General features: G+C 59.0%; 2 protein-coding genes across 8 annotated transcripts in view; one reads left to right on the top strand and one right to left on the bottom strand.

The window, feature by feature from the left end:
- Positions 1 to 214: 214 nt before the first annotated feature.
- ARV1 (ARV1 homolog, fatty acid homeostasis modulator) lies at positions 215 to 10,947 on the bottom strand. 2 transcript variants are annotated; one of them, XR_001599237.2, is made up of 7 exons: positions 10,709 to 10,947; positions 7,580 to 7,699; positions 5,751 to 5,904; positions 3,273 to 3,497; positions 2,493 to 2,639; positions 949 to 1,737; positions 215 to 817 (listed from the first exon to the last, which is right to left on the bottom strand). XR_001599237.2 is itself a non-coding variant. In XM_016163426.2 (6 exons), the coding sequence occupies exons 1-5, from the start codon at positions 10,916 to 10,918 to the stop codon at positions 2,497 to 2,499; spliced, it is 852 nt and encodes a 283-aa protein (XP_016018912.1). In that variant the 5' UTR covers positions 10,919 to 10,947; the 3' UTR covers positions 215 to 817; positions 2,493 to 2,496. The 2 variants fall into 2 exon arrangements, 1 of the variants encoding a protein (XP_016018912.1); XM_016163426.2 differs by lacking the exon at positions 949 to 1,737.
- Positions 10,948 to 11,134: 187 nt separating this feature from the next.
- The window catches only part of TTC13 (tetratricopeptide repeat domain 13), a 53,601-nt gene continuing 40,648 nt past the window's right edge, over positions 11,135 to 24,087 (top strand). For all 6 annotated transcript variants that reach the window (XM_036235565.1, XM_036235563.1, XM_036235562.1 and 3 more), the window contains exons 1-3: positions 11,135 to 11,432; positions 20,765 to 20,859; positions 23,810 to 23,885. In XM_036235565.1, coding sequence (XP_036091458.1) covers positions 11,135 to 11,432; positions 20,765 to 20,859; positions 23,810 to 23,885 — 469 coding nt within the window. The remainder of the gene's footprint in view (positions 11,433 to 20,764; positions 20,860 to 23,809; positions 23,886 to 24,087) is intronic.

The following is a 24,087-nucleotide window of genomic DNA, read 5'->3' as shown; positions in this document are numbered from 1 at the left end:
CCTCCTCGACTTCCAGGAGTGGAGGGGTTCCCGGGCACCCACGCCCCCTCTTACAGCACCCCGCGCTCACGCTCCTAAACCCCTCGCCGCCAGTGAACCCTCCGAGGGCCGCGTCGTGTGCGCCAGTGCCCGGGGCGTGGACCCACACGCCGGTGCCCGGCGCTGTCCGCTGAGCGAAAAGCATGTCGTGGGGTGATGAACGGAACGCAGGAGAGACGAGAAAGGCAGCAGCGCCCCTTTATTTAACTCCAGCTTTACAGAGATGTCGTCGCCCGTGCGAACGGCACACTTCAGTTGCTTCTAGTTACTTATTTCTCCATCAGTTAATTTTAAAGAGTAGCTTAGTTACAGGGGATTGAAAAGTTACAAAAGCTCAGTTTTGATTAGAAGTGTTTCTATTGCTGTAAGAACACAAAAAACTACTTTAAATATATTATTTAAAACCATTAACATTTAAATTAAAAAGACATAAACATGCCAAAGGAAGGAAACAGATCTTTTTCATGAGCAAATCACAAATTCGTGTTCCTCTTTTAATTAAACGCTTGGCGGAGAGGTCCGCGGTGTCTAAATGCTCACCCTGCACACGCGAGCCCCTGCGGCAACGCCCCTCGGGCCGGGGTGTCTCTGGGGGCGTCTGTCCTTGGGGGGAAGGGACTGCTGGGAGGGCCGGGGTTTCGCATGCCGCAGCCATTGCTCTGTTTCTTAAGCAGTTGATCTAAATCTTCGCTCATGTCACTCGGCCGGGACGAGGCGCTGGCTCACCTGGCGCCTTCTCTTCTGACGCAGCTGGTCACGCCACGGACAGCTGATAAAACTGCGGACAACGGGAGACGTGGTTAGGACGTCCCAGCTGCTGAAATCAAACCCACGTGCTTACCAGGGCGGGCCCAAGAGACGGGAGGCCCCGAGTCACCCCAGGCTCCGTCTCCTGGCACCAAACGTTACCGGTTTGGGGGCGTCAGGCGCAGCCACACGGGGTTTTAACATGAGACACGGGTGAGTGTAAGACGTGGAGCGACGTGACGGCCACTGGGCGCCAGACGCCGTAGCAGACGCCTGACAAGCACAAGCCTGTGGTGTGGGGGCCAAGCGTGGGGCCCCCGACGGCGCGGGAAGATCCCGGCTACGTGGCCGCGGGCACTGGGTGGTCAGCGGCAGAAGTGCCCGGTCACTAGGAGGGGGCGCGGCAGGGGCAGGACTGGTCACGCTGCTGCCCCGAGGGCCCGGGAAACGAGGATGGCCACACGTGCTAGGCCACGCGGAGGGGCCGGGGCCCAGGCGAGGGCCGGGGAGCCGCGTCTCAGGGCGACGAGGGGGCTGGGCTGGGAGCGAGGGAAAGCCGGCCTGGGCCTCTGCGGGACGAGGCGCCGGGAAAGGGCTGGCTCAGTGGGCAGAGGAGGCCGATGGCCTCGGGGCGGCTGCGCAGGGCACCAGCGGGCAGAGGGCGCTGCTCCACCCGGAAGGGGTCGCACCGGGTCGCTTCAGGCTGCAGTGCCCCCTACGCCAAGTGCACGCAGCCGGACAGCAGACGGGGACAGGGACAGCGCCCGGCGCGGACGCGGGAGGACAGGCCTGCAGGCGGGGACCGGCACAGAGCCCAGGGAGAGGGGATGCTGAGGGCCTGGGCTCCGAGTTCCGCTGTCCTGGGGGCAGCGCAGGAGCCTCTGTGGGGACCCACCGTCTGGAAGGACGCGCTACGCACACATGGACATCGCCCGGCAGAGGACAGGGCCACTGCGGACAGAGGGGGACGGAGGGCAGTGTCTCTGAGGACCTGGAAGGGAAGAGGGTCCCTGCGCCTGCAGGGAGATGGGCCACAGGGGTGCGGGACGCGTCTGGGAGGGGCGGGGACCGAGTGAGGAGGGATGCGTGGCCTCGGCTCCTCCTCGCGGGGTCCCGCGAGGTGCTCCTTCTGGTCTGCGCTTCCCCACCCCGCCCTGCCCCCGCCCCCAGCCCCGCCCCCGCCCCACACCCTGAGGCAGACTGTGCGGAGGCACAGGCTGTCCCGGAAGTGACTGCCCTGGAGGGAGGCGGACACTGCGGGTTGGGGCCTCCCCAGAGAGGGCTCCAGGCTCGGAAGGGCCGGGAACGGCAGAACTCCCGGCACTGCACCCCAGGGTGCGGGCTGGCTAACGGGGGGGGGGGGGGGCCGGGGAGGTCAGAGCAGAAAGTAGAGGTCGCAGAGACCAGGTGCCAAGAGCAGGGAGAGGGCGCGGGAGCAGAGTGCTGGGGACGGGTGCCGGGGCCCGAGGCCCTGGCGGGAGTGAGGCGGACTGGGGCTGTGGGAGGAACTGAGAGGACCGGGCCCCAGACGCAGCAGGACAAGGACACCGACGTCCCTGAGGACGGCCGCGAAGGGCCTGGGGGCCCGGACTCCCGAACTGGCGGCCTCGGCCCAGGATGCCGCTCTGCGGCCCTGGCCACCCACAGTGACACGTCGGGTCGGGGGTGCCCTGCCCGAGGGTGTGCACGCCAAGGTGCCCGTGTACCTCCTCAGAAGTCCTGCGACCTGTAGATGGCACAGTCACTCCCGACGTCCCACTCCACCCGCTGGAAGAAGTAGACCACGGCGCTCTCCAGCAGGCAGCCGCTCAGGATGGCCAGGAAGGACAGCTTCCGGGTGACGTTCAGGGTCACTGGAGACGCAGAGACGGCGGTGAGTCCCCCGGGGCTCGCTCCCGGACACCGCGGTGAGCAGGTGGCGTGTGCTCACGTGGGGCACGGCTGGAACTGCTTTTGTGAGCTTGTTCGGGAAGTCCCCGTTCGTCCCCGCTAACCCACGGTGTCACCCCCTCCCGTGTCTCAAACTGCAAACCTTTCCAGAACCAAAGCGTCTGCTTTAACAAAAACGCTCCCGAGATCAGGACGCGGGTTCCCGCTCGGTTCAAAGGGAAGAGAAAAAGTAGTTTCGCAAGCTGGAAAGAGAACCACGGGAAAACACCGACACCGCCGGCTTTACGGCCGAAGAGATGGCGGTGGGCGCGTTCGAAACGGACCTTCTCGCCGGTCGGGCGGGGGCGCCGAGCGGGGCCCGCCCTGCCCGCCAGCGGCCCGGCCACAGGAACGCGCGCGAGTCGTCCGTGAAGCGGAGACGACGGAGCCCCGCTAACCCCACGGGCGGAGACGGCGCGACCCGCGCGGTTAAACCGCGCCGACACGGAGCACGCGAGGCGCCGCGGCTGCTCCGACGCGCGCCCAACGGGCCGCGTGCCAACCGCGCTCCGGGAACGAGGCTGGGCGGGCGCTGAGGACACGGAGGGGACACGCACCCCGCACCGCCTGGAAGTGGGACGTGAGCACGAAGAGCGTGACGAGCCGCAGGCACAGCGGCGTGTACTCGTGCTCCCAGATCACGGCCGGGATCAGCAGCAGCTTCCCGTAGCTGGACAGCAGCAGCGCCTTCAGCAGCAAGACGAAGTTGGGTCTCGTCTTTTCCGTGACGGGTCGTTCTACCCACAGGAAAGTGAAAATGCCAAGGAAAAAGGCGGCTTGTTCTGAGGAGGAAGGGGAAGATAAAAGTATGAATGTCCCCATCCCGACCGCATCCCCCAACGCAAGCCGGCAGCCGACCGTTACGAAACGCTTTATCAAGATCGATTTCCCCTTCCTCTAAAAAAACACAAAAACAAAACCAAAAACCCTGCCATTTGTGTCAATCCTGCCGGTGTGAGTTCAGAAATACATTTCTGAAGTATTTCACCTACTGAAAAAAATTAAGCCCAGAGGACTGGAGACACCCATGTTTTGAAGCTCCTTGGAAGTCGGATTCTGTTCCGACGCCCGAATGCCAGGTGGACCCTGACAGGAAACCAGAGCGGGGGCGCGTCTGGGTCCCCCACTGGGCCCCTGGGCAGAACCGAGACAGTGGGCTCTGTTCCCGCTCGCCGGAACTTCCCGTCTCCCTGCGAGCTTGTCTTTATCAAGACGCCTGGTCCTCCGGCCCCCACTGCGTCCATTCCGTGTGCTCTGTCCCACAGCTGTGTCCCTCAGGTTTCTGCAGAATGAGACGCGTTTCTCTGGGACACACATATTCTATCATATCCATTATGGGAGGGCCGTCGGCAGCCTTCTAACGTGTTTTACAACCGAATACGGCCAAACCGAAGGGCTTCCAAATATAGGTGAGTAGGATCAACCGAAATAATGTAGGCGGTTAACCTCCATGACATGTGACACAGCCTTCCGGGCACGAGGCTGTCTCCCTTCAAAAGGAGTGGAGGGCTTGTCAACTGCAAGCATCTGCTCAAACAGGAAGGTCTCACGGCCTGGGGTTTGGACAGGAGATAACGAAAGTCACGGGAGAAACTCTGAGCTGGACCACCGTGCGCCAAGGCAGAGAGAGGGGTCTCCGGCTCTGGACCAGGCACCTCCACGCGCTCCTCCTCTAGAACCGGGGAGGCTGCACCAGGCCCGCGCTCCGCATGCGGCCACAGGCAGGCGCCGGCGGCCTGCGCCCCTGAGGGCTGGCATCCGGCCCGCGGGTCGGCCAGGAGCTGTTCAGTCGCCTGCCGTGAGGGCCCCAGTGGAGAAGACGTGGGAGGGGCCTGGGGACCTTCCCGCCCGGCGCTGGCACCACCTGCTGTGGGGCTTCGGGGTGCTCCCTTCCTGTGTCTGTCTCCACAGCGGCAGACAGGACAGGACCCCAACCTGCCCCCAAAGAGGATGGGAAAACTGTGGATAGCACTATCAAAGCGGTGCTCGAACTCTAGAATGCTTCATCTGCGTGTGATGTTTGTGTAAGCCGTTTTAGGGGTTTGGAACCTAATTACAGCTTAGATTTAGACACGTTAAAAAGTAACTAGAAAGAAATTTCTGATTATCGAAATACATACCATAGAGTAGGTCCACGAGAAATTCCAAAGTATTTGAAAACAAACCCGATTTTGAAACAAATTAAGGATGTGAAGCAGTTTATCATTAGAAATTTTAAGAGGCTTTGCTCTATTAAATTTCTGTTAGGTTCGTTCCTAGCGTAGGCGATGTGTTCGAAGATGTTTTTAACGTTGTTATGTACATTTGGGAACTCTCAGCATGTAGATGAATTGTAAAACCACAGGACTGGGTGACAGGACCAAGGGACTGAGGGCAGGTAGAGAGGCCCAGGGGGCCAAGCGCACACACACAGCGGCAACGTGACCTTGGAGTGGACTGGAGACCATGAGTGTTAACCACTAAAATAACATCACGTTAAAATAAAATATGGAAACCGGTTAAGTAATAAAAGTCACAGAAATTAATTCAACACAAATTCTTTTTCTGGAGAAGAGCGACTCCTGAACGGAAGGGATCCTGGGGAGCAGCCAGTTTACCTGTACTCAGCCAGGTAAATAAGTGTCCCCGATTAGACACACCGCGTCAGTACGACCCCCTTGGCACGAAGCACTGGATAAAACCTGGCAATTATCAATCTGTTTCAATGAAGATGGGACCAAGGTCACATTCAGATTGGATAATTAGAACTTTAAGAATTTTGTCAACACTGTTATATCTCAAAGTATTTTATGAAACGCTCTAATCTGGTAATGCCCATCTGATGGATAAAGAGCATCTGACTGATGGTATTTCTGCACGTTTGTGGTAACGAAACAGTAAGAAGGCGGAGTTTCAACGCGCGTGCCCAGCAGGAGGAGGCGGAGCGGAAGCCTGGCTCTCAGGTCCTGGGGGAACCCGCTGCCCCTGCCGCCCTGCGCTTCTGCCAGGGCAGCAGCTGCGAGCCACCCCCGGGCAGAGGCGAGGCCCGTCCCTACCTAGCGAGGCCACCATGAACAGCCTGTAGAAGTCCCACTCCTTGGCGTATCTGATGAAGTCGTCGGGGTCAGGGCTCTGGGTCGAGTCCTGGAGCTGCCACCATCGCAGGTACGCTTCGCAGAGCAGGCAGAAGATGCAGAGTTTCCCGTGCATCTGGTGGCCGGAAACACACCGCCGATCCGTCAGGTAAGCACTCGACCGCGCTTCACCCCAGCAGGTCCAGACTGCACGGAGCTGGGCGCGAGCCCACCTGGCGGCTTCCCAAACCCAGAGGCGCCCGGAGGCGCGCGGCCGGATTCTGTCTGTAAACCGGTGGCTTGTATGGGCCCCGCCTGTCAGAACTGTGCGGGGAGATTTTTCCAGAACACAGGTGCCCGGCCCCGGGCCCGAGTCAGAACATTGGCGCGCGAATTCCAGAGCAGGAAAGTGTGCTCTGACACAGTTCTGGAAGCGGGGGGCTCGGGCATGCACCCCCACCTCAGAATCGCCACGCTAAGCGGCAGGCACCCTTCCATTCCCTACATTCATCCTACACACGGAATCGAGCACAGAATGTTCGTGACCCACGGATGGGTGGGAGGAGCAATCAAAAAGACAGCATTGGACCTGAAGAAACTATTCGTCTGAACAGGAATTTTTTAAAAAATGCCCCGGTCTGCATGAGTAGAAATCAACGTATGGAAAGACAGCAAGGAAAAGGTGCGAATCAGCTGGGAATGCTGGTGTGAGACTGACCAGGCGGAACATTCCGGAACACGAACTGGCTTTGTCTCTCCTGCGGGTTGCGCTGTGTCAGCATGTGGGACCTGCGCATGCTGACCCCGTGCAGCCCAGGGACAAGCGTCACGGTGGCTTCCGGGCCCCCGAGCCAGCACGCCGGGCCTCCTGGCTGCGCAGGACTCACCAGGACCCCCAAGGACCCCCAAAGCCAGACCCCAACCCCAAAGGCTCTGATTTAGTCACTCTGGTGGAGGCTTTGACTTGGAAGGCTTAACCACACCCTTACCTCTCCCCGCTCCCTGCCCCGTAATTACAGTGTGAAGCAAAGCTTGAGAATCGATGCTCTAGTAACTTAAAAACCGCCCTGGTTACTTAGCTGGGGGAAGGGGCCCACGTCAATCCACATTGACGGCTGCCAGATTTAGCAAGTGAAAATACAGGACGCTCAGTTAAATGACTTTCAAATAAACAACAAGTAACTTTTTGTATACGAATGTTCTATGCAATATCTGGGACATATACTAAAACATTATTTATCGTTTATCTGGTTTTCTAATTTAATTGGATGTCCTGTATTTTACCTGTCAACCTGACTCAAATCATTAAATAGTTCACAACTCAATGTACTAAATGTACATTTTGAAAAATCCGACTTTATAAATCAGGACTTTTCTGATTAAGCTCAATGTTGTTTGCCTGTGCATTCACTCCCGAGCAGAGTATAAAATGCAACAAGCTTGTTTTAAAATAGTTTTCTTTTAATGTTTGCTTCTTTCAGGTCTAATCCTCTCCCTACCTGGATATATTTAATTTTGCTCTGTTAAAAACAATTGACATCTGCTTCAAAAGGTGACCTCCTGAACGGCAACCCGGCCACTGTGTGCCAGTCTCCTACTAGTGACGTCCTTAGTCCCTGAACATTGCATTTAAAAAAAATAATCAATGCCTGCTATTTCTAGAAACTTCCATACACTTTCAAGATAAAAGACCCACCCTCATCAGAATTTCTTTTTTAAAACACTGTTCTTTCATCTGTTCAAAATTATTCTTTTAAAATGCATAAGCATCGAGTAAAATTAGAAAATAAAAAAAAATTATCACAACTTACGTTTATTTTAGTATTGAAAAGAATATGCCTGTAGGCCTGGGCTTTGCATAAAATAGCATTAATCAAGATTATAACAGGATCGTACTCGATATATTTGTCAACCGGTTTCTGGCATGATTTCTGAAATAAAACAAAATAATATTAGAACAAGCAAATTTATACATTCGGAAATCTTAAGGGATTTGGGGCTTATATAGTAATAAGGTCATATCAGCATTTGTTTAAATCAATTTCCATTCAGATACAAACCATTCATCTATGTAAGACCTGGTTTTAGAAACGATGAAATGTAATCTAGGCTAGAAATATTAACCTCTTAATCTCATATTTAAGAACCTAAAAAGATATTTGATTTAAAGGCTGATTTGAGGCCGGAAAGTATCTCAGAAAATGCTACTTTTCACTGGCAAGCACTGTTATAAAATAAACTTGGAGTGTACTTTCGCTGATAAATGGTTGCCGTTGGGTAGAGGGAGCCCAGCCCTGCGTGGTTCTGGAAACGTGATCTGGAGAAGGGGCTTCAGGAAAGCACTCTGCAGGGCCCCTGAGAGCTCCGAGCAGCATGAAGAACGTGGCGCAGTGCCCACCGAGGGGTGGCAGGGACCAAGACGCTGAGAACATGGAGAGAGGCCAGTTCTTTTGGGCTACAGTGAAGAGCCGAGAACACTGGACTGCAAGCCAGGAGCCCGTTTCTGGCCTGGGTCTAGGGTCCCACGCGCAGCCCCCTGGGCTCTCAGTAATCCCTCTTCAGTGTTTTCTAATTCTTTTCCGACACAAGTGATTACAATGTTATCAAATCCCAACACCAAAAGAACATGTAAAATGTAGGCAGAGAAGAACAAGCTGGTAAGAAATGTGGCACCCGAAACAGAGTTAGTTACAAAGTTGCCTCAAAGCTACTACTAATCGCTGTGTAAACTAATGGCTACAAGTCAAAGGAAACATTTTGACTCTTTGGGAGGATGCAAGAGGCACAGAAGCCCTGATGGCCATGCTGGTGTGCTCGGATGGCCTTTCATTACATCAAAGCATGGCAGAAACGCGCGGTGCCCCGAAGAGCATTAACCCTGCGCCCCCGATGTAAGGGAAGGCTGCACTCACTTCCGGGTGGCCGAGCTCTCCACTTCATTCCACAGTTACAAGAAATGGGTATGTTTACCCAGTCATCAATGAACCAATGAAGGGACATGTGCCAAAACTTCAAATTTAAATCCACTAACAAGAGTGAGCCATAAGAGGATCGTAATTTTTCAGCTCTTTAGCTGAGCAAAGAGTAAGCCAATGTCCAACTGGGAGCCAGAGAATCAGAATTCCACATTTATGAGAAAGAACGGTTTTCCAGATCCCCTCCCTCCCTGTGCTACCCACACGACACTTCCTCTCTGCAGACCAACCGGAGGGGAAGACCAGAGAGAGGCTGCTTCCTTTTAAAATGAAACTGCGGACCGGTCAAGGGCCCCTCTCTGCCCGTTACCAGTTCTCAGAAGCCCATCTTCAGGCAGCATCAGGTGTCCAAGACGGGGCCTGGACCATCTGTAGAAGGGGGCAGGCAGAAACCCGCAGCAGGAGATGCAACGGTCACTCCTTTTGCACTCGTTGTCTGACGAATGTTTCTGGAGTGGCCGTGGCATTCCTAACAGCTCTCTTAGCCATGTCTGCGGGCCAGATGCTTCCGAGGTGTTCAGTTTTCACTGTGAGACCTGAGTCTCCATCCTCGAGGACTTCGTGGTTCGTAAAGGGAAGATAAGCAGACGCACTACAAGTGCTGAGAGGAACGAGCACAGGCTGCCATGAACCCAAACAGCATCTTGGGACACGCCACGTGCCGTGCTCATCTCCCCTTCTCAGCATTCTGAGAATTTCATAGATGTCGAGGATTCATTAAAGCCAGTGCTACCCGTTTAGGTCATTTTTCCTTGTGCTGCCTTTAGCATTTGCTTTTCCCCGAGTGCTTCCTCCACCTCGAATGTAAGGAGTAAAACCACACACACGAAACAAACAAATGCAGTAAAAACATCCTCTTGGGAGATAAATTTGGTAGACACTTAAAAACATTCTTTTAATATAATTTTGGCAAAATTGTCCCATTCCATGTCATTTACTACCTAACACACAAGTACCCTGAAAGATAAAGCTGTCCTCCGAGACCCTGCTCCAGCCCGGGGGACACGGACAGTGCTCCCGCCACCTCCGTCCGAACACAGGAGGCCTCGCTTCCTGCTGCCGTGCTCTCCGATTCCCTAATGGATCACATCTCTTTCAGAATATAAACTGGCCAAGTTTTTGAAGAATATTCTTGCTGCTTCTTCCTTCCCATTGTGAATAAACTGCCCTTGAGGAGCTTAACTGTTCGTGGGTTCCACTTTTAAGATATGTGTTTGCTCGCTAAACAGATTCGAGAATGGGGAAGTTTTGCCAAGTGAGGGGAACCCTTTGAGGAAGGAACAGGAATTGAGGGTGTGCGAGCCGGTGATGCCACCGGCTGCCAACAGATGCCGTGGCCACAGGTTCACACTTCGTCTACTCCTTTTATTCCCACAGGCCGCACTTTACTAATTTATCGGGAAATCACCAGGGTATCAGAAATGGGACAAAAACGTGTCAAGTGACTTGAAAGCACAATCTTTACTTTCTCATTTTTGGTGTCTGTATACCAACGTCTAGGGTAGTACTTCGTGTACATTCGATAACCACCATGGATGAAAACTGAAAAAAAAGACGTGCTTCAGAATTTAAAGGGCTGCGGAGTACAGGGTGGTGACACTTAGGGAAGAATTACGAAGAATGAAACGGCTTTGGCGTGAACCCCAACGCCTACCAAACCCGATCTTCAAATCTCTGCACGGCACCCATATCCACTTCTGCCCGAGGATCTGGTGGCCGGGTCAGGTCTCACCAGCACACGTGACAGATGTGACAGAGCAGTGGTCACATTCTCGACCACTGCGGGCATCTGTGCGAGGGTCCGACAGACCGCGGACGGGTGTGTCAGGCACCGGACCGACGGCTGCCAGAGGACCCCGGACCTCGGTTTCCGGCCCCCGCGGAAGCCGAGACGGCCCCCACCGTCTTTCGCAGTCCCCAGCCTCGCCACGTCCTCCCAGGGGCGCCGCACGCCCGGCCACTCACGCAGATGGTGATCCTCAGCACTCCGTGGCTGTAATCGCGGTACAGCTCGCTGGCCTCCTGGTCACACTCGATGCATCTGTACTGGCCGGGGCCCGAGGCCGCGGCGGCGGCAGGGGTCGCCGACACCCCTTCCGGGCGCCCCTTGCCCGCAGTCCCCGCGTCGAGGTCCCCCTCGCCGGGCCGGGGCCCACCCCGCCCACCGGCGCCCATCTCCGCGCAGCAGCCGCCGGGGCTTCCGGTTCGGCGGCGCGAGGACGTCAGACGCCGCGCCGAAAGCGTGCGCCGCGCGGTGCCTGATGGGGCGGGAGGTCTGGGCGCCGGGCACAGCCACGCGGCGCGCGCCGCCGGGACCACAACTCCCAGCAGGCACCGCGCGGCGCCCCCGCCCTCCGCCGCCCGCCCGCCGCGCATGCGCCCCGAGGGAAGATGGCACCTGCCGGCGGCTGCTGGGGAGGCGCTGTGGCCGCCGCGGGCGCCGCCCGGTGCGTCCCGGTGCTGCTGCTGCTGGGGGTCCTGTCCGCCCGGCGCGTGCCGGTGCCGCTGCTGCTGCTTGGGGTTCTGTCCGCCGCGCCGCGCCCGGACGCGCAGGCCAGCGAGCACTACACGCCGCTGTCCCTGCTCAAGCAGGAGCTGCAGCACCGGCAGCAGCAGGAGGCCCCGGCGGGCGGAGGCTGCAGCCCGCAGTCGGGGGACTGGGGGGACCAGCACTCCGCCGAGTGCGCCGGTGAGTGCGCGGCGCGCCGGGGCTCCGCGGGGCCGGCGGGGCCGAGGGGTCTGCGGGTCCCCCAGGTGCCTCCGACGCCGGCGCGGCGCGTGCTCCCCGCGAGGCAGCCGCGGGGTGTCTGTCACCCCGGGCCGCTTCCCGCCTCCCGCGCCCGGAGCCGCTGTGGGGGCGGCGGAGAGGGGAAGAGCTGCTTAGCGCTCCCGGGGCCAGCGCGGCCTCCCGGAGCCCTGGCAGCTGTTGGCGGAGGGGATGGCGCGTGGCCGGGCACCCGTGTCCCCGCGGGTGCGTGGAGCAAGGGAGGGGCGGACGGACAGAGGAGGGCGCAGGGCCAGCTGCGGGGACGCCCGGCCCGCGCCGGCCTGTGAATCAGGTTTCCCGACCCCCAGGCCGATGTCGCGTATCAAACACAGGCTCTGAAGATTCGGTCCCCACAGAAAGGAAGGGAACAAAGAGCGAGCCCGTTTTGTCTGCTCCTTGACATCAGGCTTCCAGTTGTTAAAGATTGACCTGTCATCTGTCAGGTGTCTCCCACAGAGTGAAAAGGGCCCCGCCGGCCCTGAGCCTGTGTGTGTCAGCTGTGTGTGGATTGGAACCAGGCAGCTCATTCATTACCATGTGGCGCTGTCGCCTCATTTCAGGGTCATGGCAGATGCTACTGGGGCAAAATACATACGCACATTTTCTGTTTTGAAGCTCTGTAGCGGGTCTTTTCACCTTTCGGTCCCCTCCCCTGTCCCTTGAGGCTGGCTTTTGAAGGGTCTGGGTGTAGTAACTCAGTTTGTGAGGCCCGACAGCAGAGTCGTGTAGCAGTGTGTACCTGGGAAGGACAGACGCAGCGGCACAGCCACTTTTCGGAACCCTCTCCACAGCTTTCGGATTCAAACGGACGAGCTGATGCCCGCCTAAATCTGCGCATGCGCTGTGAGCTGTGTACGTGTTCTCAGGCCAGGCCCAGGATGGTAGGGCCAAGGACCATGGCCCGTGGGAGCGCGGGGGTCCACTGGGGCTCTGGCCACAGCGGGCTGCTCTGTGGACCACCGCATGGGCCCCAGGCCCCTGGGAGCAGCTGCTGTCAGTGGGCTGGGCCCCTGAGGTCCGACTGCAGGACGCGGAGCCGGGGTGATCCCGGTGCCTCGGGCCTGGCCCAGGCCCCTCCTGCTTGTCTCCCCGGCACGTAATTATGCTTCACTCTGTTTGAAAAGCACGTACAACCACAGATTCCTCATCGTGGCTCTTTTTCCTGTGGAGAAAGTAATCTTACTATTTCAAAAATAAATGCAGTGTAATGCACATATATATATATATTTTTTAATAAAAATTGTCCTCTTTACCTTTGTCCTGTTTTTAGTTTGGAATGTGAGAAATAAAGGGCAGAAGCGATCCCCAGCTCCCACCCTCAGCCCTGAACTTGTGAGCACTGTACGTACTTGTGTCACCGTCTTAACACCGAAGTACTGGTGTTTTTATCTCCATTTTATCCAGGGCGGGACTGAGGCAGAGGAGTCGGGGGTTGGACCCGGCCTCCCGACATCCGTGCCGTGTCTCCTCAGCAGTGTTTGCACGTTAGTGTAATTCTTACCAGTGTTAACAATAAAGCCCTACACCGTTCGGCATCGTTGTGGAAAGTTATCTTTTCAAGTAACCTCTTAGGATGTTCTACTCACGTGTATGCAGGGATGCGTCACCGAACCCAGCGCTTTGACCCGTAGAGCCAGGATGGGTCTGTTCTTCCTCTGAAAAGCTGTTTGTGTGTCTACTAGACGCTACTCGGTGTCCTGGACCCCGGAGACCTGGCACAGCCGGCCGAGCTTCTGGGGGCGCCTGTGCTCTGGTGGGCCTGACGATAAGTGCCTTGAGCAGTGAGGAGCGATGTGGGGACCTCCTGGGAGAGGTGGCGGGGGGAGGCCGCCGGTCGTGTGACGTGAGCAGGGACCTGGAAAGGGCGAGGCTGGGAGAGATCTTAGTGGTATCTTAATGCTACACTCGGCGTCAGAGCCGAGGGTTTAAGGTCAGATAAGCCGTCGCTTGCCCTGGGCCGCAGAGTCCGAGTACCGTGTCTGCTCCCGCCAGACGGAGCACGCGCTCTGTGCACGCGCAGCTCCAGTTTGTGGCGGCGCTGCCCCCGCGCCTCCCACGCCGCCGAGCTGGGCGCCAGAGCTTCACGCACACGCCTCTAGTATCGTTCCAGACAGCTTTTGTTTCTCTTCGAAAACGTAGCGTTAGTAAGTACAGTGAGTTTATGCGATGTTCTTCTTTTTACTGCTGCTGGAGACGTCTGCGCTGAGTGAGGCTGCCCTGGACTTTGTGTCTTTTTGCTGGTTTTCACGTAACCGCCCTGTGGCTGGCGGCCGGCGCTCCGTGCCCGGTGCCGCGGCCAGGTTCAGTGAGCAACTTACAACCTGCAGTGATTCCTTTAGTTTGTCAGAATTAATAATCCCAGATTTGAGCTTATTCCCCCACAGTTCTTAGGAAAGGGCATTGTTGTCTGTCTGTCTGGTTTGGGGTTAACTGCCAGGAGGAGGAGGGGCGGCCGTCGGCCTAGCTCTGTGCCTGGCAGCGGCACTTAATGGCTGTCGGTGTGTGCTGTGTCCTCATAAGTGAGGAATCCTGTCATTTACATGAAATCGGCCTCATCGCTCACAGCACCTGGAGCCCGGCCGTGCCTCGGGAGGGATAAGGAACCCGCAGAGGGAAGTTTTATAGCGAGAGCTGTTTCCGTTTCATTCTGGCCGCGAGGACGTTGAGGACCAGGTTTCACGCTCGGCTGCAGCGGCCCTCACGTCCCTCTGTTCGCTCACGCCTTTTCTGCCTCGGCCCTGATTCCGGTGACTGTCACCACAGACAGCGTTGTGGCCAGTCCTCCGACCTTCCTTTAAGGCTGGCATGGGCACGTCTGCCGGTGTGAGTCGGTGGCAGTGACCAGGCCCAGTGAGGAGAAGGTCCGTCTGTTGCTCTTGCCTGGCTTCGCAGGAGCCGTCTGCCTCGGCCGCCCGCCTCCCAGAGAGCCCTCTGGTTCAGGGGTCGCCTTTGCCAGCCAAGCCCAAGAAGATGCCAGCCCATGGTGTGGCCCACCGCCGGCCCTCCACATGCACCTGTCATCAAGAGTCACACCTGCCTCTGCAGAGGCCGGAGGTGGCGCTCGTGTCCGCGTCGGGCGGCGGCCGTTCATCTCCTTCCACTCTGAGGGCAGGAGGCCCGGGCCTCAGAAGGTGCCCCGCGGGGAGCACGGCGACGGGAAGGGGCGCAGCACGCCTACACGAACGCGTCTCTGGGACGTCTCTGCCACGGCGCGTAGACGCGGCTTCGCTGCGCCTCGCGACTTCTCACGGCGTGCCGCGCGAAGGTCCCTCGGCTCCCGTTTGTCTTGTTTTCTTGCAGATAGGAAGCTGCAAAGTTCATCGAAGTAGCAGAGTTTCAAAGCCTTTCCTTTGGGTGACTGCTTCCAGCGCATTCCGTCTGCTATCTTTCCCATCTTTACCTTCTTAATGAAATATGACACGTGTGGAGAAAAGCGCACGCGTTACCAGTGCATGGCGCCACGAATTTGCACAAACCGAACAACTTGCGTAACTAGAAAGAACCGAAATCAGTGAGCGACGTGTTCTTACGCTCGCGGGGAAGGTCGCATCCCTGCTGCCTGCCTTGCTCTGGGGACGCCTGGTGTGGCTGGCTTTCTGGTTCGGGAGCCCGCACGGCGCAGCCGCCCCGGTGAGCCCAGGAGCCCGCGCTCTCCACACACGCCCTCTGCTCGGCGCCTCTTCCTCATGAAGGACCAGCTGGTGTCCCCTGGGACTTCCCCTGCCTGTGTGGGGACATTCTGAGTGACCACGCTCCCTCGTCACGAACCCGCTCTGTCACGCCGCAGTGAGTCTGCGTCAGCGGCGGGGACCCGCGGCAGGCTGTGCGGTCTCTGACGAGATCTTCGGCTCCCCAGTGTCCCTGCCGCGGCGAGGGTCCACCCCGGGCCGCACCGGCAGCGTGGGGCCGGGCCGACACCGCCCGACCCGCCTGGCACCTGGGCTCCCGCCATCCGTGCGGCCGACCGACTCCTTTACTGGGGTTTCAGACCTTTGCGCGTATCGGTACTTTTTGTGGCTTACTGCAGGTTGGTCAGGTGACCTGCATTCTTTGTTAAAAAGCCAGTCTGTCTCTTTAAGGTGATTTTGTGGGTTCTTCTAATGGATTATTATGCATTGATTTTATAATCTAGTTCTCAGGCAGCCTCGATTGTCAGGTGGTTTTATGATACCTTGCACATCCCAGGTGCTGATGAGTATTTTATTAGGATAAAAGAAGCACAAATTCTTCAGAGCAGAATGTTTCCTGGTACCGCTTGTCCTGTTATTGCATTCTGAAAGAAATCTCCCACCAGGACTGTGGTGCGGAGTCACCTACAATGTCCTAAACCGTGGGTGTCCGCCAGCTGCAGATGCCGACGCGAGCAGGGGGCCTGCAGCTCCGTGCTGCTCGGCCCTGGGGGCTCCTCAGCCACCGTGGCACTGTCTGCCCCCCCTCTCTGCAGGGGGCACTACACCCAGGCCTGGGTTGCCAACAGGTGTCTGGCAGCTGACCTCCAAGCTGTGGCCTGTCCCCGGGAAAAGCTCAGGCATCTTTGTTTCCAGGTGAGCGCGGCACCTGTCTGTCGCTGGGAGAGCGAGGTGGCCGCGTGGTCGGTGCTCCCAGCAGCTGTCGTATTCCTGGGGCGACATCTCCTCCAGGTCGGCCAAGGGTTTGCCATCTGCATTTTCACCAGGCTCCACTGGCAGACACGAACCTGTGAGGCGTCCGCGTCACCGCCTCCTCCAGCGCCAGGTGGGAGTGCCCCCCCTTACCTGACTGAACAGGAAGTGATGGGGACGCCCCCGCTCCCCACCTCACCTGCAGCGTCGCCTGGCTGCCGTCCAGGTGTGGGTGTCGCTCCCCGTCTTTCATCCACAGGCGGTTGTAATAGCCCCTCCCCCCAAGGAGAACGCAGCCGGCACAGGGCCACCACCGTCCCTCAGCCGCTGTCACCGGGCGTCCGCGGGAGCCATCGTGCGCCCCGCCTCCACGGCCCCACTGCCCTCGCACCCCTGCCATCGGCCCTGTGGGGAAGGACAGGCCTCTCCACCCTCTGGGTTCTTCCGACAGGAGACAGTTTAACAGGAGAGACAGCAAGTTTAGCTTCGTCCGCAGGGGGCTCCGTTAGAATGCGGGGCCCTGGGCGGCAGGGAGGCTCACGGGCCATCCATTCGCGCCATCCATCCAGAGCGGAGGAGTCGGGGGCCTGGGGCCTCACGGTGAAAGGCGGGAGGTCGCAGGGAGCTGGGAAGGGCAGCCGTTTGGCCAACAAATGTCCAGTGCCATGCGGAGACACAGGGACACAGAGGGGACTTCGGACAAGCAGATCGGGCAGAGCGTCGCCCCAAGTTCACTCTGCTGGGCGCGTGCCCTTCGCAGCCATCTCCGGGCCCTCGGTCCGCGTTCCTTAGCAGATGCGGGGCAGGTAAAGGAAAACGTCCTGAGTCTTTGGTTTCTCAGAAAGGACCAGCCTCCGACAGTGCGCATGCCCCAGAGGCCCGCCGAGCCTGAGGCCCGGGGCCGCAGCGTGGCGGCGCCGCGGGACCCACGCCGCCGGCCGCGCGGGCCCCGCACCCGCTGCGCTACCTGCGCCGACGGCGTACCGGAGCGTGGACGTGCCGAGCCCGCGCTTCGCTGTTGCGTCCTGTGACCTCAAACACGTCCGTTAATGTCGAGCGCATCTCACTGTGCGCAGGGAGCCTGGGGCCCTTCTGCCCGCTTCCAAGGACCGAGGGACGAAGGCAGCGGCGTCTGCGCGGGCGTCCTGGAGGCTGGAGACCGAAACGCACTTGAGGAGGAAGGAGGCGTCAGCGGACTCACCCGACTCGGCCTCGCTGCGCTCGCCGACCTCGAAGCCGTGCTCTGCGGGCCGCGCTGCTGCCCCGCAGCCGGGCGAGGGCCGCGGTGGCGGTGCCGGTCCAACGCGGACGGAGGGGTCGCCGAAGTCCCGCGGCGCGTTGCGCTTCTGCCCGGAGCCGGCCGGCCCCACCGCCCACGCTGACCGCCCCGTTCTTTTGCCTCCGAGCTAATGGGTCACACTGGAAGTCAAGAGCAGGTCTCGATCAAAGAGCTGGTTCTTTGAAAACACTGCTAGAGTTTAGACAGTTACTTTGCAGGGTTAATCAAGGAAAATGAGAACGCATATTTGACCAGAAATAAGGGAGTATAGTGAAAAATGATAGTCGTCATAGCAACTCTGCATAGCTTAACGGCAAAAATGTAGAACGGTTCAAAAAGGCGGATGACCAAGTCGATGCCCCCTCTGCCTCGCGGACATCTCGTCCCCACCAGCTCAGCGCTGCTCATCGGCCTCGAGCGCCCTTCGGGGCCCTGCCGCGTCTGCTGCTTAGTCACGCACCGTCAGGCATGGTTAGCAGGTTCAGGCAAGGCTCCTGTCTGGAGTGTGCTGACCAGGTGCAAGGGGGGCTCCGCGCGTCGCCCGGGCTGGCCCTGGACCGGAGCCCGCCCCGCCCCGGCGCCCGCCCTCGACCCGGCCTCGGCCCGCGGCCGCCCCCTCGCGGCCGCACGGGGTACAGGCTGGAGCCGCGCGGTTGCCTCGCCCCGCGCTGCGTTTGCGCAGAGCCCCGCCCTTTCCGCTCCGGGCATCTCTTTGGTCAGCGGCTGTCCTCCGTTTCAGCCCAGTGGCCTCCGCCTCGGTTCCGACTGCCCCATCTTCTACGTGGCCGCGGCCTCGCGTCTGGTCTCCAGCCCTCTCCTCGCACCTGTCCGTGGCCTTTCCTCCTGCCGAAGCCTGAGATAAATGAACTGGGCACCAACCTTGAGAAACAAGGGGAAGTAAGGGAAGCTGGAAGGAGTAAATCGAACCAACCCAGAATAAATGAGTTAGAAATGCAGTAAGAGCAGAATCGATAAATAGATCCCGGGTGAACCCGATGAGGCTGACTCATAAATAGAGCGGATGCACCTTACGAATGATGAGGAGCAGGCGCGTTTTGAGCTCCCTAGTTTGAATCTCACAGCCCGGCCGTGAGGCAGACACTATTACTGAGCTGTTTACAAACGAACTGCAGATTGAAGAGGCTAAGTCAGCGGCCGCGAGCTAGAGGGCAGGCTTCCGGAAAAGGAGTTGAAGGCCGGGCTGTCTGATTTCAGAATTATCGCTCTTAATCGCAGTTGCCAAAGCCTTCACAGTGGTTCTCAAAGCATCATAGTATTCTAAAGGACTTCTATATCTTGTGATTTTCCTCTATTTTCTAGAATGAACATGAATTACTGTAATTTTTAAAAGTAAATGTTCATGCAGAGATCGGACAGTCACCTGTCAGAGCCGTCGCAGAAGCTGGATAGGAGTGATCTGAACGCCAAGCTCCCTGTTTAAAGCAAGCCCCACAGTGTCCCGCTGGCCACGACGGCCGTGCGGGTGGCTTTCAGGTCACTGGCTTAGTAAGTGGTGCTGGGGAAGCCCGCTGGCCATTCGGAAGATAGCTGGTTAGAAAACTCCGCTCCATGTCTTACGCTGGAGCGGATTCAGATGACTCAAAAATGAGCAAAGGGTGTAAGCGACCTACTAGAGAAGAGACGCGAGCGGCTAGTAGACCGACGGGGTCGCCTTGCTAGCGCTGTTTTCAGGTCGGGGTGAACAGGAAGGGCGGCAGTGGCCCACGGACGGGGACATAGAGGGTCCCGGGGGCGGCGCTGCGCGTGGGGGGAGTCGGAGCAGTGTCCACGAAGGGCCTTAAGATGGTTTATGCCCTTTGCCTTGGTGATGTTTGTCAGGATTTAGTTTAATTGCCTGGTTGGGCAGATCTGTAGGTCACGGGTGCTCACAGAAACGCCCGTGTCCAGGAGAGGGAATGCGCTCCCGGGCTGGGGCCGACGGCTGAGGCTGGGTCCGCGCTGCGGGCCGCGCAGCTGTGGGCGTTTTTATCCATGGACACGCACGCGAGGTGTTTATCCACGGACGCGCACGCGAGGCGTTTATCCACGGACGCGCACGCGAGGCGTTTATCCGTGGACGCGCACGCGAGGTGGCCACGAAGCGGGCGGTGCGGACTCAGCGCTTCCTTCGCCCGCGCCTCGTGCACGGTGGGTTCCCACGGGTTAGCTTTGAAAAGGTAGAAGAAACGCGTTACAAAAATGCACTTCTAAAGCATCTTTCCGTCACGCCCTTATCCTCCAGCGGTCTCCCGACAGCTGTCACCATTCTTCACCCCTGTCCCCCAGCCCTTCTCTTGGGTCCAGGGCTTCCCCAGCCCTGACGCGCCGTCCCTTCCGCCGCACGTGGTTTTGGGGCGCAAGCTCCCTCCTGCACCAGGGCTGCCTGCCCGCGCCCCTCAGCATTTCCTCGGCTGCTTACTCTGCCGGGACCCCCGTCCCGTCCCCCAGCCCTGGCCGAAGCCATGCGCCCCCCAGTCCCGCTCGTGTCCCGCGGCGCCGGTAACTGCTCGCCACGCAGGGCCCTTCGACGTGCCATGTCCTGACCCGGTTCCCGGCACACGCGGACGCAAGGGTTTGGCCCAGTCGGTGCCCTCAGCCCCTCGGAGTAATTCCATGCTCTCCGAGGATTGCTGAGTTAGAGCAGACCTCCTAACGTAATTTATTGCGGCAAAAGCCACTAACACGAAATTAACCGTCTTCGAGGAGACAATTCAGTGGCGGATAGTTTATTCGCAGTGGTGTGCGATCCCCCCCGACGTTCCCATCGTGCTGCGGAGACCCCCATACCCGCGGGTGTAGACATTTCCCGGAAGCGGCGTCACACGCTGTGTGACCTGTGCCTGACTCCTGCACACGCGGTGACGTGCAGCGGTCCCTCGTCCTCCTCAGGCCGAACAGCCTCCCGCTGCGCGCTGGCGTGGTTTGCGCACCGTCAGCTGGGGGACGTCGGGGCCGCCCGCTCCTTCGGCTGCTGCGCCTTGTGCAGCCGTGAACTCGCGTGTGCGCTTTCAGCTCTTTTCGGGTGTCACCCCAGGGTGGGGCGGTGGGGTCAGGGTCGCACAGTAAGTAACTGCGTTTTCGGGGTGTCGCCCCAGGGGCGGGGTGGTGGGGTCAGGGTCCCATAGCAGGTAACTGCGTTTCACCGTCCGCGAAGGCCGACGGCTCTGCTCGTTCCCAGAATGGTCACGAGGACGGCCGCTCGGGTGTGCGTGACGCTCGGAGGCCGCAGCGCTGCCCAGCGCGGCCAGCAGCGGGCAGGACGCCCGTCAGGGCGCCGCGCGCGCGCCCTCGCCGCCGTGGGGCCCTTACGGGCGGTTCGGCGTCGGGCGGGCGACCCCGGGCGAGGACAGTAACGAGGAATGCTTGCCTTTCAGAGTCGCCCTTGCTGAACCTGCACGGCGCAGACTGCGAGCCCAGAGCCTCGGCGCCCTGCGAGTCCCTGCTCTCCCTCCGCGCCGAGAAGGCCCTGGTACGCCCCGCCGGCCGCGCCCTCCGCGTCGGGGCCCAGGTCCCGGAGGCGGGGGTCGCCTCCGGTTCTCAGCAAGGAGCCGCGCCCCGGGGTGCTGCTTGCACAGGACAAAGATAGGTCACCCGTGTTTGGGCCCACCGATTCATTGCCAGCTAGGAACCAGGCGGCCGAGCGTCCTGGACCGAGGAGATTCCACTTTCGGGCTCTCGGGGTGCAGGGGGCTCGCGGCTGAGCCTCGTTCTCGGAGCCGTGCGCACTTGAGATAAGGTGCGACCTTATTCCCGGGGTTTGCTGCCTTTGGTCGCAGCAGCCAGACCTGGCCGCGGCCTCCGCTCGGGTGAGCGCCGGACACTAGCTCCGCCTGGCCTATCCCGGTCAGCACCTCGGTCAGCACCTCGCTGCCCGGCCCCGCCCCGAGGGCAGGCTCCGCCTCCCGTGCTCACGCAGCGAACAGGGCCTGGTTCTCCGCAAGGCCCAAGGCCCACGGCCCACGCGCTTCTCCTCTGGGACTTTTGCTTCAGCGTCCGGTAGTGAAGTTTTCTCCCTCTGTTGAAAATCCCAGTAGAGGATACTCTTTCTTTCCCAAGCTAAGCTTTGCCTTTTCCTCTAAAAACTGCCGAAACTAGGTAGGAATTGCAAACCAGAGAATGATCAATTGATTTTATGTAGCTCGCTGCAATAGCAGTCAACTTGATATGTGGAAAAACTTTGAATTAGACTGGGCTCAAAACCAGGCTGGGCTCTCTGGAAAAGTGGTGAGTGGGCCTTCACTGAGAACGGTTACCAGAGGCCGGACAGCGATTCAGATGTTTTCCGCGGGTCGCATCCGGTTCTAGATGGCACTAGCTAGTGAGTGGCCTACGGGAGAAGGCCAGGTGAAAAGCGGGGGAAGGGAGACGACTCATCCTTCATGCGCACCTGTGACGTGGCAGGTGTTGTGCCAGGGAGGTGCCGGGCACACGGCGGGCCCTGCGCCCATGGCTCCTGTCGCTAACCACGCAGCCTCACCAACGAGCGGACGTGCGAGTGTGCGCGACCCCAGCGGGGACCGGGGAGGGCCGGCGGTGGTCTGCGAGCCCCGGGGGGCCCTGTCAGCGCCTCTGCGCTCTGTCCACGGAGGGCGCGGTGCTGGAGACAGGGAGGGTCCACACTGCGCTTTCCCTGTCCGCTCTGCCACAGGCTTTATTTCGAACGTAACAAAAGCAGTTTTAAGCCTGCGTATAGGAAAATACGCTCTTCACTATATTCCTTTTTTTTTTAAACACATAAATTTATTATTTCACATTGTTTTCATCTTCAGTATATCCTTGATGTTGCCTGGTAAATGATTTTGTCTTTTAATGGGACTTCACTTTTTTCTTTCCATATCTTTTTGCACAAAACCTCGGCAAATGGCAGCCTCTCACTGAACACTGGGTGAAACGACCAGACTTTAGGTGTTAAAAGGACGATTTGTAGAGTGCTCTTCTGGGCTCTGAGCAGTTTACTGAGCAGAAGAGTCTTTTGCATCTGGCTGCTTGTCCTTCATCACCTGATGGAGGAAGGACCCCTGCGGGTCGCCCTCGGGCCTCCGCGTGGAGCCGGAATGCGGCTGCGTGTCGTGGGGTGTGCTCGAAGACGCCTCCCCGAGTGGAAGCTCCCAGCTGGAGAGCCACACACCTGTCTGTGTGTGGCCACCGCGGTCCCTGAGGACATGCGGGGTGACACATCCCCCAGCGGTGGCCCCAGCCCTTCCGTGCTGCCAGACCCCCGCGTGCAGGAGGGCTGTGGCCTCTGAGCTGGGGCGCCCTCTGGCCTGTCTCTTTTTACTTGTGTTTTAACCAGAGGGTGTATTCTTGACCCGTTTTAAGGGCAAAGCGAATTCCTCGCCCTTGTGAACATCGGTGTGGGTTCCAGCATCCGGGGACGCGGGCAGAAGGACCTTTTACCCTGTCACTCGAGCCACTGAAGCCCAGAAGGTGTGGTTAATCCCGGGGTGCATCCTGTCGCTGGCTGGGTCCAGCGCACGTCAGGCAGGAGGGAGTCCCGTTGGAGCTGCTGGGCTGTCCCACCTAGGCACAGGCCTAAGGGAATTCAACCGGATCTAACCCTACAGTGTCGCTCAGAGCAACAGGCTGTCTTGCCTTTCCTGTCTGTGTGTGAACAAGCTCTGACTCTCTTCGGTGACCGGGTGTGACGTCGTGGTCACGTGCAGCCCGTAGGCCAGGCACGTCCCGGCTGAGCGTTGGCAGATCTGTCATCCGGGGAAGTAGCAGCTGTTGACCAGACACGACCTGTCTCCAGAACACGGCAGAGCCGTCATTTTGTGCGGCGCACGAGCCTGTGACGTCGCCCTGGCCCCTAAGCCGACATGCGCAGTTTGCTCCCTGGCGCCCACCTCCGTCTCGGCTCGGGTGTCCTGCCGCGTGCGCATGCGTCTGCACGGACTCCGCACGGCGAGCCCCGCACCCCGCGGGGTGCTCACGTCCGGCACGCGCTCTGCGGGGTTCAGTGGCGCGTCCTGTTTCTCGGTCAGATTTTGTCGGTCCTTTTATGTTGTCATCTCTACGGCCTGCAGCTCTTATTTGTAAAATGCTTTTAGGATTTGGAAGTCGTATTCTGTTACCGAGCCACATTCAGGAACCAGTCACCAGAGTGTGGACTTCGCAGCACGGCTGAGGCCATTCAGTAGTCTGTGAAAAGGCGGAGGGCGCTTGAAGCAGCCCGTGGGATGGGCCCTGTGGGGGGACAAAGACCCCAGGTCCAGGACTCGGGACCACGGAGGGCAGGGAGCGGGGCGAGGCCGTCACTCGCAAGCAGTGCCCTCGGAGGGTGCGGTCGGTGTGACAAAGTAAACGTTTTCTTGCTTGTGAATCAAGTGTAGCTTTAACTTCCCAGGTTACAGGCTTTTATTACGTTTCCTCTTCATCTGTGATGCGCTAAAATGTATGTCTGTCTTTTTTGATTTCAGAGTCAGGCCAAGTCTCTTGCAGAACAAAAGAGGTTCCTGTTCGCTCCTGATAACGACAGCACGAATGAAGAGCTAGGTGAGACGTGAGTGCGGGCGGCCTGCGGGGCGGCGAGGGGCGGCGAGGCGGAGGACACGGAGCCCCCCCCCCTGCTCCGCCCTGGGGACACGGAGACGCCCCCACGCCCCGCCCCCTCGGCTCCACCGCGGGGACACGGAGCCTGGCTCTGCCCCGGGGAGTGCCTGGGTCTCGTGAGGCTCCGTGGGTGATGCCCCGTGAC

This window comes from Rousettus aegyptiacus, unplaced genomic scaffold, assembly GCF_014176215.1.
Source record: "Rousettus aegyptiacus isolate mRouAeg1 unplaced genomic scaffold, mRouAeg1.p scaffold_m13_p_18, whole genome shotgun sequence".
Taxonomy (NCBI): domain Eukaryota; kingdom Metazoa; phylum Chordata; class Mammalia; order Chiroptera; family Pteropodidae; genus Rousettus; species Rousettus aegyptiacus.
Note: the sequence above shows the minus strand (reverse complement) of the source record. Positions and strands in the feature narration are given on the sequence as shown.

Excerpts from the sequence above, each read along its gene's own strand:
- ARV1 (XM_016163426.2), bottom strand. The coding sequence starts at position 10,918 with ATGGGCGCCGGTGGGCGGGGTGGGCCCCGGCCCGGCGAGGGGGACCTC. Across the intron at positions 7,700-10,708 it reads TGCTGAGGATCACCATCTGC|AAATCATGCCAGAAACCGGT; the intron begins GTGAGTGGCCGG and ends GTTTTATTTCAG. Across the intron at positions 5,905-7,579 it reads TTTTCAATACTAAAATAAAC|ATGCACGGGAAACTCTGCAT; the intron begins GTAAGTTGTGAT and ends TCCGGCCACCAG.